Here is a 13,508-nt window from a genome sequence, read left to right as displayed (position 1 = left end):
ACCGTGTTTCAATCTTGCGAAAACACCATGGCTACAGAGAAACCTACTTATCGCATCGCATCCATTCCCGGTGACGGCATTGGCGAGGAAGTGGTGCGAGCAACCATTGAAGTGGTCAACAAGCTCGCTCAGACGTTGAACACATTCGACATTGAATTCACGCATCTCCCATGGGGCACTGAGTACTACAAGCAACATGGTCGGTACGTTTCTGAAGGTTATTTGGATACTCTGCGGAAATTCGACGCAGGCTTGTTTGGCTCTGTGGGACATCCAGGTATGGATATTCGATCCTGTCAAGACAAGCAGTCATTCGAAATTCACGCACTAATCAATCTAGACGTGCCCGACCACGTCTCCTTATGGAGCCTGCTACTAGCACTCCGCAGTCCATTGCAACTATACGCCAACGTCCGTCCTGTGCGCACCTTTCCCGGAACCAAGTCACCTCTGACCACAGCTGTGAATGGCATTGATTGGGTCCTTGTGCGAGAGAATTCCGAGGGAGAGTATTGTGGTCAAGGTGGACGCAGCCACACGGGTCAGCCATGGGAAGCTGCGACAGAGGTGGCCATATTCACACGGGTTGGTGTCGAGAGAATTATGCGCTTTGCCTTCGAAACAGCACGCTCCAGACCACGTCGCCACCTGACCGTCGTCACCAAGAGTAACGCCATGCGCCATGGAATGGTCCTCTGGGATGAGGTCGCTGAGGAGGTCGCGAAAGACTTCCCGGATGTCACCTGGGACAAGGTGTTGGTGGACGCCATGACCCTCCGCATGATTTCGAAGCCGGATTCGCTGGATACTATTGTGGGAACCAATCTCCATATGGACATTCTGTCCGATCTGGCAGCTGGCCTGGCTGGTTCCATTGGTGTGGCACCATCCAGCAACCTCGACCCTACCCGCAAGAACCCCTCGCTATTCGAGCCGGTCCATGGAAGCGCTTTCGATATCATGGGGAAGGGTGTCGCCAACCCGGTGGCTACCTTCTGGTCCGCTGCAGAGATGCTCACATGGTTGGGTGAGAAAGATGCTTCCAAAAAGCTGATGGATTGTGTCGAAAAGGTGTGTGCTGCTGGAATTTTGACACCGGATCTCGGGGGTTCGGCGAATACGCAGGGAGTTGTGGATGCGGTCTGCAAAGAAATCGAGCAGCAGTTGGCTTCATAGTAAACAGAGATGCGGTAATTGGTCTTCTTCGGTTGACGATTTGCCTGGGTTTTCTCGCATTGTGTGTTGGTGTTGGGAAAGACGAGAAATAGAAATACTTCCTCTCCTGTCAAGCATAGCATCGAGTGAACGGTTCCACATGCAGTTGCATTATCCTTAGTTCTAGTTTCCATCCATTCAAATAGGCAACATATCTTTGAGAAACAGCATTATTCCGATTAATTAGTTGGAAGTAACTAACATCTGGCTTGCCCTTCTCTGTTCCCTACTTCTTTTGGCCGATCTAGCAAGCAGTATAGACTGGCCAGCAATAGACGTCCACATCTTCAAAGTAAATTCACCCACTAACTGTTGAGAGTCTGCATGTGAGTATGGGGTTTTGAGAATTACCGATTTGCTTTCGGAATAAATATTATATATATACAGACCTTGACCTCAGTAATATCAGAATTGGTGACGGTGGAAGTGTCGTCCATGACTAAGCAGGCACACGGATTTGCGACTCGCAGTTCAATCCGAGATTCTTAGACTTCAACGCCATCTTTTCTTCCATGCTCTCTCCTTATCCGCGACGGCAGCATCATGATCCCACCAGAATGGAGCCTCCGGACCTTACCAATGGCCCATCCGAGATTGGTTCCCTGACTGCCCATTCCAAGGATGAGAGCCAATTTGTCGGTAGCCCCAGTGGTGTCTACTTCATTAATACCGTCCGGCGGGCTTTCTCCGAAAGTTTAGATCCGAGTGGTTCATCGCCCGCACAAGACTTCCCCCAGCCAGAGGATACCCTGGTAGGCAGTGATGCCTCGCAGAAAACGTCCCCGGCTGCACTGCAGGATGATCAGTTTCCGAGCCAATGGGCATATGATCCCGCAGTAGCAGCAGTCTTGGGGAATGCTCCCCCGCTTGATACAGCTCGGGAACTCATGATGATGTACTTCAAAGTTTGGCATCCTCTGTTCCCATTTCTGCATGGCCCTACTTTCTTGCAGGCCATGGAGGGCCTCTATTCAGAAGACCGCCAGGAGCCAACTGGTAATGCATCAATGGCGGATCACCGACATGTCTGCTGGACAACAATCTTCCAATGTATCTTTAATTTGGCCAATTCTGTTCATCCGGAGATTCAACTTCCGCTGGGGTCTCGGATTGAATCGCCCAGTAACATGCATTCTCTCCTGGGGACGCTAACGAATAAGCACGATATGTTATCCTTGCAGGCACTTCTTGCTTGCCAACTATATCTGCTTGCAAAAATGTCCCTCCGGACAGCCTCCACCGTAGGTGGCTGCATGCTCCGTTCCATGCTGCACGCTGGTCTGCATCGCTGTCCATACCGATACAAGGAGCTCACAACCCACGACAGACAGCTACGCAAGAGGATCTTCTGGTGTGCATACGCCATTGACCGATACCTAAGCCAGGCACTTGGGCTACCCCTAGGCGTACAAGACTCGGATATCGATGTCTGTTCGCCTAATGCTCCTGAAATCCATATACCAGGAATGTACAATAGATCGCATTTCGCCCGATCTACTTCGTATCCTGAGCAAAGGGAACACCGCTCCCAGCTCACAAGCAACCAACACCACGAAAACACCTCACCACGTACCTTCTCGGCCCACAGCAGCTCCTCAGCCGAAGAAGCCCAGCAAAACCGCCGCGAACTCGCCTTTGCAAGCTACGTCGAGTCCGGCACCCTGACAGGACGAGCCCTCGAGCTCTTCCACAAATCCATTACAGTGCGCTCTGTCCCACGCAGCTCCGTACTGTTCCTCATCACAGACGTCCACAAATGGTGGAACAATCTCTCCATTGAAACACTTCAAGGGCAACAACACCAACAATCAACCACTCACCAACCCTCATCATCATCCCCAGCAGCAACAACCACCACAGCATTCAACTTCGCCCCCTTCTTCACCGTCCTCTACCAACACCTCATCCTCCTCATCAACCGTCCCTCCCTCTCCCTCAGCCCATCCACCCCCGAATTCTGCTCAGGGCTCCAAACCTGCATCAACGCCGCAAGGGAGATCATCTCCGCTCTAACGACGCAGCAAGAAAGCAGCCAATCATTCTTCTGGCCCGGTTTCCTCTCTGCTGCCTGGATGTCAGGTCTCATCCTTGCATTTGCATGCCAACTCCGCCAATACGTCTTGTCCAAGGGAGCTCAGTACGTTGCATACCCCCTCTTCGGCTCTTCTTCCTGCACACCTTGTCTCACAAACCCCCTCTCCTAACCTGCATGCACCCCACACCCGCCCCAACCTACCTACCTACCATCCACCTTACTAACATCACCCAAAACAGAGAAATCACCAAATGTCTCACAATCCTGCACACCATGTCCACGCAATGGGAAGCAGCCAAACACTGCCACAGGGCACTTTCCCTTCTATCTCGAACTATCCAGGAAACAGGCATCACTGCAGCAGGTGAAGGATCACCCAACAAACGACGGAAAGTAGCAGTAGATCCTCACCACACCGCCTTCTTCACTCCCATTAATTCGCTATCATCGACGAATATGGATGATCAATATGCAAGAGGACGAGCAGGGAGGACTTCTACTTCTGCTGCTACTGCTGCGATAACATCCGGTCTGCATGAACCTGCTAATACTAGTGGCGGCCATGTACATCTGTCTCATGAGGAGAGGTTATTCTCTGCGGAAGGGGTTATTACTAATACTAATGATAATAATGGAGATGCGGTGAGAGTTTGATTTTGGGATCGTGGATCTGCTCGAGGGGAGTAATTTTGATGATTTGGCGGATATGTTTGGGCAGCAGTATCCTTCTTTTTGAAGGCGGTACTTATTCCATCATGGATTGGGATATATGGGTTGGTATATGAGAAAGGGGCGATGTATGATAGTGCATATTACGAGATACAGAGACCATGTAAATACAACAAGTTACGGCTACGAATGGAAAGGATATCTACATATACGTATAATACGTGAGAACGATCCCGTGAGGAAGTCATAAGTCTATATTACACTCGTGTCATATCGTAGGATACGAGGTAGGTAGTATGGCGGGGATAGGAAGAGAAGACGTCACAACTTCCTCCCTCTCGTGACATGAAATAAGAGAACCATGGCATCCGAACAACTTTTCATCTCCGTTCCCAGAATTTGCCCGCCTTCCTTTGCCCATCGCCCTCTTGCATCACGTGCTAACATTGCCAGGGAACAAACCCCAAAGCGCCATTCAAGAGGAAGGAGAAAGAAAGAGAGACAGGAGATCCGGTAAAGGTGATGTCGCTCGCTAATCATGGACCGATGACACCACTAACAAAGAACTTTTGGGAACCGAGGGATATCAGGACCAGGAGGGAAGGAGAAGAGAGGGATAAAAAAAAAAAAAAAAAAGTGGAAAGGTTGAGGGGTGGGTAAAATGGAAAGGAGGTGTCGGATAGGAGGGAAATAAGAGGTGAAATCGTTAATTCGAGTAGAAGAGGTAGAAGAGGTCATCAAAAATAGGTGGGAGTCAAAAAAATTCGACATGGCAGACTGCTGAAATCAAACCACCGGTGCAGGAGATGAGACGCGAATTTACGCCTTGTTCTCCTCAGTCGAGGCCTCCTTCTCCGCCTCGGGCTTGGCAGCCTCAGCGGCAGGAGCCTCAGACTCGGTGCCCTTGTTCTTCATGTACTCATCGTAAACGCTAAGGGCCTCGTCGACCTTGGCGCGAAGGGCTTCCTCGTCCTCAAGCCTATAATAATGTATTAGCAACTAGAAGTAACAGACTAAAATGGAGAAGGGAAATACTCACAGGCTGAGCAACTCGGTGTTGTCCATCTCCAGAAGCATACCAGTGATCTTACCAGCCAGCTCAGGCTGCTGGGCCTGGATCTTGGGGTAGAGAGCCTCACCGAGCATCTGCTTCTGCTGGGCCGGGGGAGCGGCACCGAGAGTCTGAGCGTTAACACCACCAGCGGCACCTTCCTGAGGACCGGCGGGAGCAGCAGCGTTCTGTCCGCGACCACCCTGGCCAGGGCGCATCTGACCCTGCTGAACAGGAACACCACCACGGCCCTGGCCGTAACCGGGACCGCCACGCATACCCTGACCCATGGGCATTCCGGGGACCTGACCACGGCCACCAGCGCCGCGTCCGAACTGCACCTGAGCCATCTGGGGGTAGCCCATGCCGTTAGGGATGGCACCAGGGCCCTGCATGCCCATGGGGATGCCCTGAGCAAAGTTGGGAGGGATCTGCTGGTTGGGGCCCATGCCGCGACCACCCTGCTGGCCAGGGAAGGGACCGGGGTACTGGCCGGGGCGTCCACCGGGGATACCCATCACCATACCGGGCTGAGGGGGGAAGGCCATGCCGCGCTGACCACCAGGGATGAAACCCTGCTGGCCGGGGCCGTAGAAGACAGCGGGCTGCATGTAAGGCTGGGGCATACCAGCGGCAGCGGCGGCCTGCTGCTGTCTGATGGTGTTGCGAGCCTGGATGCTGGCCTCAAGCTGGCTGCGGCGGACATCCTTGCGCTGGGCAAGGGCAACGTAGAGGGGCTTGCCGTTGACCATTCTCTGGTTCATCTCGGTGACAGCCTTGGAAGCCTCATCGGGGCTGCTGAAGCAGACGAAACCGAAACCCTTGCTCTTACCGAAGGGCTTCTTGTCAGACTTCTTGGCCTCCTTGTCCTTCTCCTCGGAGGACTCGGCGGCCTTCTCCTCGGCCTTCTCCTCGGCCTTCTCAGCCTCGGGGGTGGCCTCCTTGTCGTTCTCCTTGTTAGCCTCCTTCTCCTTACCAGCAGAGTCGGGAGACGATTCGCGCTCGACGTTGGTGTCGCGCATAACCTTGGCAGAGGTGATGGTGCCGTAAGGTCCGAAGAGCTCACGGAGCTTCTCATCATCAATGTCGTCGGTCAGGTTCTTCACGTAGAGGTTGACACCCTGGTACTTGGAAGCCTTCTCCAGGCGGGCAGCCTCGTACTGCTTGCGCAGCTCCTCCTCACGCTCGTGCTTCTTCTGGGCACGACCGACGTAGAGCTTCTGGCTGCGGATCTCCTTGTCGTTCATCTCCTCGACGGCGGCCTGCGCGCTCTCGTGGGTAGAGAAGTTGACAAAACCGAAGCCACGGCTCTTGCCCTCCTGGTCACGGCTGAGGGTGGCGGAGGTGATCTCACCGAACTTCTCGAACATCTTGCGGAACTCATCGTCATCAATCTCAGAGTCGAGGTTCTTGATGTAGACGTTGGTGAAGTTGGCCTTCATCTCCTCGAACTTGCTCTGGCGGTCCTTCTTGGAGATGTGGTGGCCGACGAAGACCTTCTTGTCGTTCAGCAGCATGCCGTTGACGTGCTTGATGGCGTTGTTGGCAGCCTCAGCAGTCTCGTAGTGGACGAAACCGTATCCCTTGGAGTTGCCGAACTCATCCTGAGCGACCTTGCAGCTGAGAATGTTGCCGAAGGCGGCGAAGGTGTCGTGGAGAGCCTTGTTGTCAATGGCGCTGTCCAGGTTCTTGATGAAGACATTGCCCTGGCCAGTCTTGCGGAGAGCGGGGTCACGCTGGGACCACATGATACGGCAGGGCTTGCCCTTGATCAGAGTGTAGTTGAGATCTTCCAGAGCACGCTCACCATCGGCGGTGTTGTTGTAGTTAACGTAGGCGTATCCAAGAGAGCGTCTGGTGACGGCATCACGGCAGACACGGATGGAAGCAACCTGGCCGATGGAAGAGAACAGCTCATAGAGCATGGCCTCGGTCACGGAGGGGTCGAGTTCACCGACATAGAGGGAAGCCGAGTGAGGCTGGTTGGCAGCGGGAGCCGGAGTAGAGTTCTCAACGGCAGTGACCTCGGGGGTGGTGGCACTGGGGGCAGCAGCAGCAGGGCTGGCCTCAGCGGCGCCGTTGACGTTCTCGGCAGCGGGGGTGGTAGAGACGTCGGCAGACATTTTTGTGGTGTTACTGTTGGACAAGAGGTGAAAATGTTAGCACAGGTGTCGATGAAGAGGATACGAGAGAGTAAGTGGGGAGGTGGGAGAGGGACAAGCTGTAACAAGCGATGGAATTGGAGGATTGGAACAAAGCTCTCCAGCAACAATGAACGAGAACAATCGCAAGACAAAGAAGAAAGAGATGAATGATGACAGCGGGAAGATGAGCAAGGGGATAAGATGAAATCAGAGGCAGTGTGGGCTTGTCTGATGGAGACGGGGATTTCCTTCCCAGGCGGTCACACTATCACCGTGATAGAGATAGAAGGCAGGCAAGGGAAGGTTGACAAGAGATGGAGGGGGGATGGTGGAGGAATGACGATCCACGCAGCAAAAGTACAACCTCAACTTAAGACACCGGGAAAGACCGTCAAGACAACGGCTGCTGGTATGAAAAGAAGGCTGGGGAAGTGAAGCGAAAGAGACGATCACGAGGGATGAAGAATATGCGGTAGAGGGAAAACTTCCAGATGCACGCACAAAACACGCGCGCCCACACACACACACCGCACAACTTTTCGGAGACAGTGGGAAAAAGTCACAGTAGGGCCCCAACACGAACACGAAATTTTGATGGACGGGAAAGGGAGTATTTACTTTGGTTTTTTTGGTCTTTTTTCCGGGTTTTTTTAGGGGATTTTTTTCGAGGAGTTTTCGAAAAAGGGAGATATGAAAAAGGAGGAAGAAGAGAAAAGGATGCTGGGGATAGACAGCAGAGAAGGGTTTTATGGATTTTTTGGGGAAGGAAGAAAGAAGAAAGAAGAGCGGATGGAGGAGGAAGAGGAAGAGACGGCGAAGAATGAAAATCGCCCCGAAAAAGACCTTTCTCTGACTGTGACTGTCTGAAATTCTGCCTGCCTTTTTTTTTTCTTTTTTTTTTATCTGAAAAAAACTCAAAACGATAAAATTTTCTTTTGCTCTCTTTGGGTCGGCAGGTGGCGCTAAACCTTATTAGGGTATGGTCCTCGCTGCTTGAACGGCGCTTCACGGAATGGTGGATTCCTTTTCGGCCTTTAAACTCGAGCGGCAAAAAAAAAAAAAAGGAAAAAAAACCAAACTAACATTTGAAGGATCTTAAGTTACATGTGCCTCAGGCATTAAAACGGGGCTAGGCCACCATCAGGCAGTCAATCAAGAATATCACCAGCCCATCGATTATCCATTAAATTCATTCATTCATTCACCATCCATTCATGGTTTTATTGGTACGGGAGCTTGGAACGGCAGCCACAGTGTTCGTGCAGAGGCCGGGCCTTTGATCAACAAAGGATCTTTAACAAAGCGAACCATTTTCGAATAAATAATGATGAAAGCTATCTATCTGGTTGGTCGAAGCTACCCCTCGCCATATGAACAAAGCCCCGAGACGAAAGCAAGTGTAGTAGATACTAGGACTCGAGCTAGAAATAGCACCCATCCTCGATGGAATAGACACACAATGAAACGCGTTATCAACAACCACAAGAACAACAACAAGAAAAAGAACACATGGATCACCAGGACGCCTAGCTATGCTACTCATAATTATTCACTAAATGCGCTGCAGGCATAATTGCATTGACCGATCCGTGTCATGCAAACTCTCCATTCCCCTCAGCTCAGATCAAATCCAGCTCCGGAATTGACCGCATACAAAAGCTTCTCCCGAAGGGTATTGGCGTTGGTATACCGGGGCAGCTTGAGAAGATTCACGCAGGTGCTCGTACTGGGGAGTCGTTCTTGATCCTCGCTCGAGTCTCGAATGCTGAAACGAGGATTGAGATGGCTGAAACCTAATAAAGGAGCCCGGGGGGTCGACGTCACAAACCGAAGCACTTTCTGTCTTTCTTCGTTGGACATCTTCTCCATCACATCCCAGAACAGCTTCACGGTGGGGTGCTCTTCTTTATCATCCCCGATCGTGTATACACCTCCGTAAAGCGTGTTGCGTCGCAAGTCGGCTACATCAATGTCTCCTGAATCACCACTAACAAGGGTCTGCAGCTCCGTCTGGTTGAACATCGACAGCCACGACGGCTGAATGATTTGTCCCAAACCCTGAAGGAAAGCGTTGGTCTGCAGAGCAGGCTGGACTTGAAGCCGGTAGCGTGCAATGTAAGAGATATAAACCAACCGATTCTGATTCGTAACAGGTATGTCTGACCCGTGGCTTTTCAAGTCCCGGGTAGTCGTACGGTTACCCCCGTCGGGAAGCGGTATCGTGTCAGTGACGGTGAAGTTCAACGAGAAGTCTTCCACATCACCAGGGTAGTTCTTCAGTTGCAACTGTAGCATGGGTTAGCAGCTAGAACACAGTGTTATTGAGCCACACGCTTCACTTACCAATCCCTGGTACAGTCCCTGGTCCAGATCCTTCAGATCATTCAGGTTGGCGCGGTAGGCTGTCTCACGCTGGGCCGAACCCGTGCCGCCCGTCAAAGCCCACTTCAGCAAGAAGAACGGGGCAAAGTTGACATCCACCAAGATGCCCTCATATAGACACTTTCCAATGATACGGCCTAGGAATTCATAGCGCCTAAGTAGGTCACGGACGTTCTCGTTCCATTCCGCAGTGTTCTCAACAAAGCCGAGCTGTCGTAGAAGCTCTCGCCGCTGCTCGACTGCAGCAGGGTTCGGATAGAGCAGGTGCTGGTCGTTCTCTTCAAATAAATTCAAATCACTGGTCGATTTGAAAGCTTCACTAGTCACGCTCGTGAGGAACTCTTTGGTAACACCACCACCGTCAATACCAGCTTCGGTTGTATTAAACTTGTCAATGAACGTGATCTGAATGGGCTCCTTCAACCCATCCCCCAGCTCGTAGAACTCATCAAATGCGTCCTTGAAAATGCTCTCACGCCTGATATTGGCATGGTGCCGGCTCAGTATATCTTGCACGGCAGGGCGCCCATCAATCAGACGGCCCATTGAGGCCTGCGCCACAGACATGCGCCAGGCATCCGGATCGATATACCCCTGTCTTCGGCGCATTTGATCCCGATAAATGAACTCGCGGAAGATCTGGACTCTCGTCGGGAAAGGTATGAAGAAAGGCATGTTGCGGAGAATCTCCATCCTCGGGGCCACAGCCTCCAGCTGCTTCCTGCGAGCGGCCTGTTGTTGGCGACGTCTCAGTGCCTCGATACGGCGCGTTTGTTGAGCGCGGCCAGTACCAATCAGGCCAGGGGAAGGCTCGAAGTAGGCATCATTCATTAAATCATCCTGTTCTTCCTCCTCATCCTCATCCTGCAGCTGGTGCCTATTCTCCTCTTCTGCTACAACGGCAGGGATGAAGCCTTCCATGTCGAAGCGGCTGGTCATCAACCAGTGCCCGTCTGGAAGGAATTTCCGCCTTGAATCTCGCTCATGAATCATCCGCAAGAGGCCAGTGACCAAACCCTTGAAGTAGTCGAGCGGAATTCCCGTAACACCGGGAAGCCCTTTCTCTTTGTTCTTCATTTCAATGTCTCTCACACTTGCAATGGCATCCGGCGGCGCTGCAGACGAGCTGAAGTAGCTTCGAATGCCCCCGGTGTCTTGGGTTGCCTCTTTTTCACTCAGATCTGCTGAATTCCAATACAGTGTGAAACCTAGGTTCTTGAGAAATATCGTCATATCCTTAATGTCCTTCAGCGGAAGAGCGCTCTCCTTAGTCCAGGAAACTCTTGTGTTCGAGGAAGCGGTGAAAGACGACTCGCTGGAAAAGAACTCCTCATCATCCATCACTTTCAGAACGAAAGTATAGAGCTCGAGGAATAGAAGTATGATTGTCCATTCTTCATCCCTTTCCACTTGGGAGATTTCCGGATACCTAGTACCCTGCGATTCCTCGGCCGGTTTCAGCAGAGGCAACACTTTCGTCGAATCTTGACTAATGGCAGCGAAGATTCTGCTAGCCTTGGATGCTTGCCAGAAATATTTGATCGCGGGTATTCTTGAGCCTTGCTGGCCTGTCAGCTGGTCATTCGAAGTGGCCGACCCCAAATACAACCACATCCGGATGTCATCACCCCGGCGAGGAAATACTCTCAGTAGCGTCAGAGCGTATGTTGCGAGAATCTTGGCTTCTTTAGATGCATCCGATTGAGCATTTGCCAACTCCCCTTGAGAGAGATGCGTAGTGTGTAGCTCAGAAAGAAGTCCCGTGATATTACTTTGATTCACAAGGCTAACTAGCTGCTCCTTGATCAATGGGTGCAGTGGCGTTTGCTCGGGAGCCTCATCGTAGTCGTTAGAATCCTCCGACTCCAGGCGCCGAGATATGTGCACAGCGGTAGAGTTCAGCAGCTCTGATACCACCTTCACAAAACCCGGTTCTGGCGCCGGCCGACCTGTCTGGCCTCCCAGAGCGCAACGGTGGAAGAAGATAAAGTAAGCAAGCAGCCAAAGACGAGCATCCACGTCTTCTTCACTCTTCGGTCGGTCTCCGAACAGCGTTTGTAACGGCCCCAAGGCGGAGGTCAGCAACTTATAATTGATATTGTTTGCTAACCCGTCCAGACTTCCAATGTATTCCGGGAGGTTGGGAATAGTTAAATATATTTTCGCAAACCATTCATAGGCCGTAAGAGTCTCGGACGTAATGGGTCGAAGCAAAGCAAGCACACTCTCAGTAAGACTATCCCTAGAGAGCTTATACCTTGTAGATATTGATTCAAAGTCTTTTGTGAGAATCACCATGACCGAGTAGTATTCTTTGGCTAGCCGTGCCATGTGCTTTGGTATCAGCCCCGTGAGAAAGACGAGTAGCTGAAGGAGATGTTGAACCGCAAAAACCGGCACCGTTGGCGACGTCACAGACCGCAAGACACGGAGAGTCAACCCCGCCAGTTTCTTCAGCGGCGTGGTCCATTCCCCTTCGGTCGCGATTGAAGGGACTTCATGCAATGTCCTCTGGAACGCCTCGGAGAAGTATACCAGCCGAGCAACATCCCCACTGTCCCACGGTTCCAGAAACTGGACCAGCAAACGAAGCTGCGATAAGCAGTCCGCAGCTGTTCCGTATCGGAGGGAAGGTTGCAGAACAACATCAGACTGTTGGGCGAGGATGTCAAAGGAGGGGAGATGATCTTTGCCCTGCTTCTTCTCTATGGTATCCCACTCGGTGCGCCACGTCCTGCGCGTTATCTTCCGGCTCCGATAACCCCTCCATGTCCGTTGGACGAGTCGGCTCGCCGTCAACCGCTCTCTTTCCTGCTGCCTCGCAAGCCGTTCCTGTTGGGCAATCGCAAGAGTATTCTGGGGGCCTGCGCCGTGAGGGTTTTGTCGACCGGAGGGATATGCGGCGAAAGGGTTCGTATTGCGGCCCCCGAGGTTAACCTGCCGTGGACGGCGGGAGTTCCCCGTAAATGACTGGAACATAGCTTCGTCTTAGACGATCACGCTGAGATTAAAGTCTGTCGACAAGACTCGGGCGGACAAATGTGAAGGTCACTGTAGAGATGAACAGCATCAGTCAAGCGTCTCCATAACGCAGCCCACGGATGAGCAGCCTAAACACGCAGTGAAGCGGAGGTGGGTGGAGGATGGATTGAGCATTGCAGCTGTCTCTTTGCTGTCTCGTCCTGCACGCACTCCGGGATCGCCGCTGATTGCTTCTTACGGCCACGCACCGTTTTCCACCAAATATCTTTATTGCCACTCACTTTGCCGCCACGCTGCCGATATCACGCTTAATAATGGTCCAAGTGCTCTGTCTAGATGATGCTGGAATTCTTCATCTGCATGGTGAGAACTGAGTGTATGTTCCTAGAGGCTGTCTATCTTTTCGTCGCTATACGGAAGATGCTGGTGAGCTATAGGTGAGAAAATATCCATTTATTCCCTGTTTTATGACGAGTGTGAACCGGCTACTACTCCGAGAAACAGTTTATATATATAACCAACTGAGTAGCCATGAAACCAGAAAAGCGAAGACTGCAGACGGTGTGATACAGTAATACTAGATCGGGACCCCTAACACCCCCTTCTTGAGTAAGTAATGTGCCTGGCGATGAATAGTAAATTGCAGAGTGGGTTATTATGCTTTGATTATTCGAAAGGTGCCGTTCTACTAGTTTAGAAGGCTCCTAGTAATACTAGGGCTGGATCTGCCATATATCCCAGCTTGTATCACCAACTCTAACTTAATATGAGTCCCCCCCACAACCCAATCTGCAGGGAAATAGCCTTAGCACTCAATGCATACCGCATCGCAAATTTAGAGCGGATTCTACCCATGTTCCTGAACCTCATGAAATCTGTAATTGGTGATATCTAAACCATTTGCTAATATGCAATAAAAAACCCAGAGATGCGCCGCAAACCAATATATGTACCAAGAAAGGTAAGACCAAAGCCACACGCTCTGTCGTCTCAACCGCTTGATACCTAGGTAGCCCTGTATAAAACTGTG

General features: G+C 51.7%; 3 protein-coding genes across 3 annotated transcripts; 1 reads left to right on the top strand and 2 right to left on the bottom strand.

Moving 5' to 3' along the window:
* Positions 1-27: 27 nt before the first annotated feature.
* BO88DRAFT_429447 (transcription factor) lies at positions 28-3,986 on the top strand (the record flags this gene model as incomplete). Its single annotated transcript, XM_025709153.1, has 5 exons — positions 28-277; positions 341-1,163; positions 1,697-3,352; positions 3,490-3,856; positions 3,900-3,986. The coding sequence occupies 5 exons, from the start codon at positions 28-30 to the stop codon at positions 3,984-3,986; spliced, it is 3,183 nt and encodes a 1,060-aa protein (XP_025558482.1).
* A 752-nt stretch (positions 3,987-4,738) lies between these two features.
* Positions 4,739-7,093, bottom strand: pab1 (polyadenylate-binding protein; the record flags this gene model as incomplete). Its single annotated transcript, XM_025708384.1, has 2 exons — positions 4,739-4,898; positions 4,959-7,093. The coding sequence occupies 2 exons, from the start codon at positions 7,091-7,093 to the stop codon at positions 4,739-4,741; spliced, it is 2,295 nt and encodes a 764-aa protein (XP_025558481.1).
* A 1,215-nt stretch (positions 7,094-8,308) lies between these two features.
* Positions 8,309-12,639, bottom strand: BO88DRAFT_374174 (IQ and HECT domain protein). The gene is made up of 2 exons (XM_025704294.1): positions 9,458-12,639; positions 8,309-9,400 (listed from the first exon to the last, which is right to left on the bottom strand). The coding sequence occupies exons 1-2, from the start codon at positions 12,473-12,475 to the stop codon at positions 8,729-8,731; spliced, it is 3,690 nt and encodes a 1,229-aa protein (XP_025558480.1). The 5' UTR covers positions 12,476-12,639; the 3' UTR covers positions 8,309-8,728.
* Positions 12,640-13,508: the final 869 nt, after the last annotated feature.

The sequence above is a fragment of the Aspergillus vadensis genome (assembly GCF_003184925.1).
Source record: "Aspergillus vadensis CBS 113365 unplaced genomic scaffold BO88scaffold_29, whole genome shotgun sequence".
NCBI classification, from domain to species: domain Eukaryota; kingdom Fungi; phylum Ascomycota; class Eurotiomycetes; order Eurotiales; family Aspergillaceae; genus Aspergillus; species Aspergillus vadensis.
The sequence above is the reverse complement of the archived record's forward strand: the minus strand, read 5'-3'. Positions and strand labels throughout refer to the sequence as shown.

Excerpts from the sequence above, each read along its gene's own strand:
- BO88DRAFT_374174 (XM_025704294.1), bottom strand. The coding sequence starts at position 12,475 with ATGTTCCAGTCATTTACGGGGAACTCCCGCCGTCCACGGCAGGTTAAC. Across the intron at positions 9,401-9,457 it reads AGGGACTGTACCAGGGATTG|TTGCAACTGAAGAACTACCC; the intron begins GTAAGTGAAGCG and ends CCCATGCTACAG.